The sequence below is a fragment of the Apodemus sylvaticus genome, chromosome 5, assembly GCF_947179515.1.
Source record: "Apodemus sylvaticus chromosome 5, mApoSyl1.1, whole genome shotgun sequence".
In the NCBI taxonomy this organism is placed as follows: domain Eukaryota; kingdom Metazoa; phylum Chordata; class Mammalia; order Rodentia; family Muridae; genus Apodemus; species Apodemus sylvaticus.
The window spans coordinates 48,805,460-48,814,915 of NC_067476.1; the positions used below are offsets into that span (position 1 = coordinate 48,805,460).

At 40.6% G+C, this 9,456-nt stretch overlaps 1 protein-coding gene across 1 annotated transcript in view; it reads left to right on the top strand.

Moving 5' to 3' along the window:
* The first annotated feature begins 287 nt into the window (after window positions 1-287).
* Window positions 288-9,456, top strand: part of LOC127684766 (POTE ankyrin domain family member A-like) — a 44,091-nt gene continuing 34,922 nt past the window's right edge. Inside the window, exons 1-5 of the mRNA XM_052181615.1 lie at window positions 288-526; window positions 1,788-1,902; window positions 2,063-2,236; window positions 6,374-6,480; window positions 7,673-7,810. Of these exons, the coding sequence (XP_052037575.1) occupies window positions 288-526; window positions 1,788-1,902; window positions 2,063-2,236; window positions 6,374-6,480; window positions 7,673-7,810 (773 nt within the window). The remainder of the gene's footprint in view (window positions 527-1,787; window positions 1,903-2,062; window positions 2,237-6,373; window positions 6,481-7,672; window positions 7,811-9,456) is intronic.

The window sequence follows — 9,456 nt, forward strand, 5'->3', positions numbered from 1 at the left end:
GCCTGGGCACCCGCTTGTATGTGTTTACCGGCGTTGCTTGGTTACCGCGTTGCCAACTGCACCTGCCGTTGACAGCTACTGAATGAATTAGCACCGAGCTTTCCTGCTATGACCTTGTGGCAAGACTTGGCTCCGGGTTTTCTTTGATATCGAAATCTTTCGGAGCTGGCTTACGATAAGCTTCCATTCCTGGGCTTAGTAGGGCCCTTTTTAGCATAGAATTTTTGGGTTGGGAATGTGGGAGAAGCTTACCAGGAGGGAAGGAGCCTTCGAAGCAGACATTTACCATGCAGAGGCTCTTCCACAAAAAACAAAGGACGCCCCTGGGCTTCTGTGATGGCCTGAATAATATCTTCGTGGGCTTTGGGAGCAAGGATGAGAAAGGCTGTCGACCACCCAAATACCACGCCAGCTATGCGCCTTATTATCCGATCCACAAGGCCGCAAGCACGGGCGATGTCGACACAGTAAAGAGCTTTGTCGAACGGGGAGTTTTTGCTATGGAACAAATAGACTGGAAGTACAGGTAACGGTGGGCTTGGAGCCGTGAGAGCGTGGAGGGCACCTCGGAGGGCACCTCGGAGGGAGGCACAGGAGGTGGGAAGCAGGCTAGCGTCCTGTCTGAGGTGAGAAAAGAGAAGCATCTGCCACAGATCTTAGGATACACATTTGGGAAAGGTTTAACACCCAGCTGATCCTCATTAGCAGCGAAATGAATCCAGACCAGTGCTTCACAGTCCTTGAGAGTTTTGGAGCACTTCCTGGCCTCTTCAAGGGTTTCAACAAATATACAGCTTTAGTGTAGCCACTGCAAAAATAAAAATACTACTACTACTAAAAAAGCATAGTGTTGTAGCACTGTGGGAAAATGCAGAAAAGAAATTTCTAGTATCCCATCTAAAAGTTGTTTTTTTTTTTAAATGAAAGTTGAAACTTTACATCAGGGTATACCCATGTATTCACATGGATGCAGGAAATGTGCATTTTCTACTGAGAGAATTTACAAGGAGATTTTTAAATGCAAGGGGGGGCTTTGTGTTCCCATCCTCCTGTATTCGCTCACCTCATCTTCTTCACTCACGGCTGCCATTTTCACGGCCTAGCTTTCTGTACTCTCAGCCTCCTCCCTTGCTAGTTTAAACACTCCTAAAGGGTTATGACCAGTGTCTTCCTCATAAGCCAGACATACTTCCAACAAGACTGATGTGAGTTCTGGTTTTCCTACAGGTGTTAACTCCAGTGACCTCCATCACACAGTAGGGCTCACTGGTACCTTTGGCAGTTTTCAAATTGCCAACCTCATCTTGACTTTCCAGTGACGTCCTGACCCTTCGTGGGCAGATGCCTGGATTCCCATTGTTCCGTGATTTCTATCACTTCAGGTTTCTCTGCATTGGTATCCTAAGAGGAGCAGGTCCCAAGAACTACCCAGCTCGGGGTTGTCCTCCATTATCAGCGCTGTGGCCTCTGAAGCTGGGTGCTCCTTGACACACACAGTGCTCTGTTCAGAAGGCTCCCAGCAGAGTGCCTGGATACCGGCTCCATGCTGCTCAAGAGGAAGAATCTGTATTCTAATCCCCAGAAACAGTTCACGTTTGGGGAATGTTGTCACCTGTGAAATTGTCTGCTCTTTGTGATAAGAGACAATACAGTGTCTTTTCTTCAGAAGAAAATTAAGACTTAAAATGCAGAGTCATTAACTGCTACTTGGTGATTATAAATGGCATGTATAAGCTTTAAGAAAATGCTTTTGAAGTTCATAAAAAAAAATCCCTTTGTACTCACAGGACTGCTCTGCATTTTGCCTGCGTCTATGGCCATCCTGAGGTGGTGACTCTCCTGGTGGAGAGCGGCTGTGAGATTAGTCCAAAGGACATTAAAGATGCTACACCTCTAATTAAGGTATGCTATAGCCATCAGCTTCAGATGATAGTGAATTTGAAATACATTGTTAGATGAAGAGGTGGAGCTAGGTTCTTTTAAAAGGCACCTAAATACTGAAGACCGTGGGATGCTGATCTTGAAATCTTTAACCATCTGTGTGTTGGTATGACATCCACAGGCCTCCCAATGCAGACAGATAGAATGCCTTGATATTCTCTTGAAGCATGGTGCCGACCCAAACATCATGGACTGTAGCGAAAACACTGCCCTGCACTACGCTGTCTACAATGGGGACATCAAGACAGCCACGAAGCTGCTCGAATACAAGGCAAACATTGAAGCAGTAAACGAGGTATGCACCACCCAGGCTTAATTCTCACCTACTGGAAACACGCAGGTTGTTAATAGCCGTGTGTACAGAGAGTCAGTTTTCTGTGTTTTCAAAGCTCCAGCCCTTGGGTAAAAATGTTTTGAAATAACTCAATCATTGAAGACGCCACTGTAAACAGTGGTACTTTTGAAAGAAGCACTACACGGTGCAGCTTTCTTGAATGTATTTCTGACAAATACTTGTCAAAACAATGAATTTGAGAAAGCTCCGATTTTAAGTCTTACAAAGGTTTTTTTTCTTGATTACTTTAAAATGACAACCAAAGCGAACATTTTGCCTTTGATATCAAATTTACCTCGAAGGAGGAAATGTTTTATGGTAACCGCACATCTGGATGCTCAGGCGAGCAAAGCCACCCGATCAAGGTGTGATCGATAAGGCCAAAGGAGGGGAGCTAGAAGGGGAGGTGGATAAGAAATACTCGTGCAAAACTGGGAATTAGGTAATGGAGAGAAAGCATGAAGAGGTCTGAAGTTTATTTTTCTTTCTTTGAAAAATGACTCTCTTTACGTATTCTGTGCTCTACAGCTTGGTGATAATAAATTCTAATTAGAGAACATTACCAGTTTACAAGCATGCTTAGAGGTGAACTTTAGTAGTACGCTGAAGAAATCAGACTGTCATTGAATCCCTGGCAATTACATACAAAAACAAACCCTAAAATGTGAAAAATTAGTGATTCACTGTGAAATGACCCTTGTCTGACAGAAATTGCTACTTGCATAAGAGCCTAAAGCCTGCTCTCAAATCTACGATGCTATGGTGAGATTTGGGAATTTTTTTTTTTACCCTGCATTTTTGCATAATCAAGTTATGGTTTGAATTCTCTATTGCTGCTTCTGCCCCTACTTCGAAAATGAACTGGAGTTTTCAACAAAGATGGTGTTTGTCTTTTTTCTCTCGTTTGGCCAAATCCTGAAATAAGAAGGAGAACTGGTAAATGGTGGGACTTTGGAAGAAGCACTGCACGGTGGGGCTGTGGTATCTGCCTGTGAGAGACCAGGTGGACATGAAGCTTGTCTGCTTCCCCATGCAAAAGAAATAACTGAAATTGGACAGCGTAATGATGGCGAGGGTCTCCAAACACACACGTGTCTAGACTTCACCTGGACGGTGTGAGTCAGCACAAGTGTTCAAACATGTTTCCTTTAAGATTTCAGGCTGTAGAAAAGAATTTTACTTCCCCCCCCCCCACAAAATGTAAACCATATCTACAATAACTATTTTCCTTTTTTAAGGACGAAGAACTCAGTAGAGTCCATAGATATAAATGGTGTTCTCCAGGAGCTGAATCCACAGTTAAACTACAGGAAAGCCTTATTCCGCACCCCCCCCCTTTTTTTTATTTAAAAAAAAAAGTGGATGGGTGTTTTGCCTACCATGCAGTGCCCACACAGGCCAAAAGAGGGTGCCTGAACCCCTGAAACAAATCACAGATGGCTGTGAGATACTTTGTGGGTGCTGGGACTGGGACACAGGTCCTTTAGAAGAGCAGATAATGCTCATAACACTGAGTCATTTCTCCATCCCTTGGACATTCTTTTTTGTTTTGAGACAGGGTTTTTCTGTGTTAAATCCCTGACTATCGTGGACTCACTTTGTAGATTAGGCTGGCCTTGAACTCATTCCTCCTGCCTCCACCTCCAGAGTGCTGAGACTGAAGGCATTCACCACCACACTCAGCCTAAGGAGATTCTTTTTATTTTTATTTTTTTATTTAATATATTTTTATTTACATTTCAAATGATTTCGCCTTTCCTGGCTTCCCACTCCCCGAAAGTCCCATAGGCCCTCTTCCCTCCCCCTGTTCCACCATCAACCACTTCCCACTTCCCTGTTCTGGTTTTGCCCTATACTGCCGCACTGAGGCTTTCTAGAACCAGGGGATACTCCTCTGTTCTTCTTGGATATCATTTAATATGTGGATTATGTCTTGGGTATTCCAAGTTTCTAAGCTATATCGACATATCAGTGAGTGCATACCATGATTGATCTTCTGAGACTGGGTTACTTCACTTAGGATGATGTTCTCCAGCTCCATCCATTTATCTAAGAATTTCATGAATTCATTGTTTCTAATGGCTGAATAGTACTCCATTGTGTAAATATACCACATTTTTTGTATCCATTCCTCCGTTGAGAGATACCTGGGTTCTTTCCAGCTTCTGGCTATTATAAATAGGGCTTCTATGAACATAGTGGACCACGTATCCTTATTACATGCTGGGGAATCCTCTGGGTATCCAGAGTGATATAGCAGGGTACTCCAGAAGTGACTTGCCCAGTTTTCTGAGGAACCACCAGACTGATTTCCAGAGTGGTTGTACCAATTCAACCTGCTTTTAAGTGCTCAAGTCTAGAATGCTTTGAGCTCATTTTATTGTCTGTTGTGTGTGATGTAGGTATCCCTATTGTCTGAGGCCCACAAGTGCTCCAGTTTGCTACAAACCCCTTCACGTTACCAGATGTCATCTACTTAGCCTAAGCGTGTGTTTGCAACAACAGTTGTTTAATGGTGTCTTGTGATAAATATTTTAAACTTTTAAAACAATTTATAACGATATGGTCCTTTTCTCCTCTTACTCCCTTAGCAATGGGATTGAACTTTAAGTGTTCAAATTTGCCATTTTAAAGCTTTTTCTTTAGCTCTGTCTCAAACATATTCACATCGAAATGCCTGCGTGTACTATTAGTTTAATTGTAGGTAATTCTACAAGGTTATGGCAACTGCAAACAAAATTGCACTGTTTCATACAGATGAAGTGGTCTAGTGGCTTTCTTCATCATGAAAGTATTATGTATAGATCACTGTTAGAATTATTATTGACAATACTGTTGCCTTTCTACTCATGTCTTAGCTTACGGTTGGCTTATAAACAGCTTAAAGTAGTGATTAAAATGAAACCAGAATAATACTAGATTAAAAATGGCATAGGCACAAGCCACCGTGTCACAGATCCTAGAACTGTAACACTTAGGGACTGATGGAGAGAACCATGACTCCAAGATGCTAGCCTGGACTGCACAGTGAAATTCTGTCTCAAAAAAACAAAAGCCAACTTCAGTAAAACCCGAGAGTAGTTGTGCTTCATAGTTATAAGATCATCCCCATCCTTGTCCCCGTCCCCATCCCCATCTCTATCATCATTTTGCGACTAAGTCTCTCTACTATATAGTTCCAGCTGTCCTGGAATTCACTCTATAAATGAGGCTGGCCTCGATCACCCAGAGATCTTTGGGCTCTGCTTCCCAAGTGCTGGCAGTTAAGGTATGCGTCACCACACGCCTAGGGCCTGAGGTGATTATCACAATTGAGAATGAAATTTTGTATGGAGCTCTGTAACAGCTAAATGGTAATCTTTTGAAACCTGTTCATTTAAGCGAGAGCCCACTTTCTTAAGTGACTGACAGGGAATGGGACTCTGATGCTGGTGTCTCAGGCTCTGGGCCCCACACATAAAAAGGAATGAACAGAGGAAAAAGAGGCTTTTTCCTCTAACTGCAAAAAAGTCTCTGCTCCATCTCAAAGCTCTCAACACTGTCCCTTAAATGCTGACGTCTGCCACAAAAGCAGTTTAAAAACACAAAAATGACACAAAATAAGGGATTTTTTTTCCTGACAGAGAGCCTGTACTTCAGTTTTGTCACATGCTCAGACAGGTGGTAATGCATTGTTCTTATTGGTCCATGGGACACCTAGAAAAGAGATCTTTCTTTATAACTTAGGTAGATATACAAAATAGACAGAAGAATTAACTTCTTTGCCAGCAACAACTAAGTTTTGGTTTTTGTGGCTTTTGTTAAGGATTATTGAAATAAAGACACAGAATCAATAAGCTTTTGCTTAGATGACCAAGAAATATCAAGACTCGTGTTTTGACAGAAGCAAAGCCTGTGGCAGTAGGCAGGGTTTGTGTGGATTTGGGAATGAATCTATGTGATCACTCTATGTTGGGGGGGATTTCATGGAAAAGGAGGGGCATATGTGGGAGTCAGTTCTCTGAGGAAGGAACTGCCAGCCATTTCTCATCTGTGTTTATGATACTGTGTTCAAGGATTTATTAATTTTCAGTCGACGATTGATTTTTATTTGGACAGAACAAGATCACACCACTTTTGCTTGCTCTGAAACAAAATAAGGAGAAGATGGCAGAATTCTTAATCAACAATGGAGCTAATGCAAAGACATGTGATTTCCTGGGAAGGTAAGAAACAAAAACCAAACCAAAATCTTTGTCCTTAAATAAAGTTAGTGAGTTTGGTGATGAAAATATCATCCAAGACATATAAAGTTCAATTAGTAGAAAAGTTACTGAAAAAACATTAACCTAGACCATCAGTTCAGTATAAAAATACTTATTCAGCGTGAATAACACAAAGATAACATTCAATAGAGTCTATATTTCCTGATGAGACAAAATGATTTTGATTAATTGTATTGCAACTTATTCGTTGGGCAGCTTATTTAGAGAAGTGAGTCTCATCTTTTGTTTTTAAGAACATAATCTAAATTTTTGAGTCACAGTGACTTTTAGTGTCTTTATAGTAAGTATTTGTCAGTTTTGCTTCATATGTGTATAAACTGCTTCCATAAAAATGAAAATCTGCTGGGTGGCAATTTGCATCGTTTCTTTGCAAACTCTTATTGGGTCATCATCCCTCAGTGACTATGAATTTCTGATATCGCATAGTACTCACCTTTTTTCGCTTTCCCCTCTTTATTTTGAAACATTTTCATTTGGCATGGCCAAAAGAATGAAATGCTACGTTTGTTCAAGAAGTTTGGATGAGTAAAAATCATAGCTGGGTGATACGGAGAAACTTCAATATTCACACAAGACCAAGCTTAATTCCAGCTTTCTTACTTCCCAATTGGATGACCTTAGAAACTTTGCACATTGCTAGGTTTATTTCCTGATTCAAAAGCACAGTTGTGTCAGTACCTATTTAGTTCCAGTACATGATCATCTCCTACTACTATTTTTATTTAAATTATTTATTTTCTAATTATATTATGTCAATCATACAAATAAGATTTTTCTCTTTTGATCTTCAGTTGATCATGAATTATAATATATCAGACTAAGGAAGACATGACCAATTCTTTACTTAAATATTCACCAACTTTGATAAATAGTTTTGGTATTTGTGAAAGGATACCGAATGATAAATTCTACTATGTGGTACCTAAGTGGGAGAATGGGTTTTCTGTTTTTCTCCCGTTAGTCCTGGAGATGCTTTACAGAAGAATTATTTGGGCTCCCAAGATGTTTATGTCTGTTAGTAAATGGTCAATTTGATATACATAGGCAATACTGGCAAAACATATGCAGCAAGAGGCTTAACAATCTTACTAAAGTATCCAACAGCAAGGCTCTCCTCTCTCTGCTCTTTTAGAAGCAGCCTTATGTATGCTGTAAGGTGTGGGTCAGAACTTATCATCAAGCTGCTGCTTCAAAGAGATATCGATACCTTTAAGCAAGATGTTTTTGGATGGACAGCTAAGCGCTATGCTGTTGAGAGTAAAAGCAAAGTGTAAGTCTTCCCATTTGCTTGTTAATTAACACAAAATGGAGACACAACATACTTACAAATACCACATCTTACATATTCAGTTTAGGTTGTTTTGGAATGGCAGTAACATATCCACCCCAGATACTAATCAAAGATGTAGATGAATTAGAAGTGGCAATGGATGCAGGGTCCTTTGTCTCAGGATTTTTGTTTTGTGTTATGTGTGCGCAGTGAAGTGGGAGTGTATGCTGACAATTTAACCTGGGACTTCCCATGAATTAGGCAAGTATTTTATCCAAAGATTATATTACCATCTCTTTGGTTAAGACTTTTTAAACTCTGTAGGTGAAGAAAGTTTTTGAAATTCCAGTCTTGAGAGTGTATAATGATGCTCACCAAAAGAAACCCAGGGTTGAGCCCTGTACTCCAAGTCCTAGAACTCCATGGGCAGCCAGCTTTCAAAGTATACTAATCATTTCCAACAGGCCCATGTGATCTCTGTAATTGGGCACTATTATTTTAAAATGTCCTTCTAACTCCTGCAGTTACTTTTGCCACATAGTTTGTCCCCATCTTTTACTTCTAGAGGGATAGCACCAATGACATTTGGAGTCCTGGGCACCCTAGAGAGACTGGAATATTCCAGGGTCTGGGAAATATTGGGCACTTGTTGAAACCAAGAAACCTGAGTGAACTGAGGGTCATGAGGCTATTTGGAAACCCAGGAGCATTTGGACACCTGAGTAAATTGTGAACTGGAGGAACCTGGAGGCATTTGGGGATCTGAGGTCACCAGAGGTCCTTGAGAGTCTGGGGACATTGAGTAATCTGGGGGTTTGGGAGACTTAAAGGCCTGGAAACATCAAGATATTGGGTCCCTTTGGGTGGGACATGAGAGGACATGAACATGCTGTTGCATTGTAAATCCCAGGAAATCGCTTGACATTTTCACACTGGCATCAAATACATGCTAGTGTTTTGCGAGTCCAGGAATCTTTGGACTTTTATTTTTACTATCCAAACTTTTTGCATTTTTAGTCTAAATGTATTCACTTGAGGTACAAATAACGTCAAGTTAAAATGTTAAATGGATGATATTCTTTGAAAACAGTTCAGCCATAAGAAACAGACGAATTTGTGGCTTTTCTATTTGTTATACATACTTATTATTGAATCATACAGCCTGGTGTATAAAAGCAGTAAAGTCATCATTTTTAAGAGGAAGATATCAAACCTAAGAGAAACAATATGTCCAAGAACAAGCAATAATTGGCTACAAATGTAAGGGTTCCTGAGTTCAGGACACTTTCCATTATGTGATAAAACTTTGTTCGTGTATGGAGTTGGCTTGCTTTTGATTCATGACCCTTATGTTCTATATCTTCCTTGATCAGTTATAAGCTTACATTACAGAGTCCACATGTTTATAGCATATGTTTACAAGTTCTGGGAGAGTCATGGATAATGCCTGAAATATTCCTTTAAGTGTAAAGTGATAGGCAAGTGATTTTATGTCAACATGGAATAGTAAATTGATTAGCCATTCTCTTGGTACATTACAGTAGGAAACTACTTATCGACTATGATGAGGAGGAACTGAGACAAAGATGCTCAGGTAAGCCTTCAGACAGTGAACTTTCCTGACTGGATAAAAGAGGAAAGAAAAT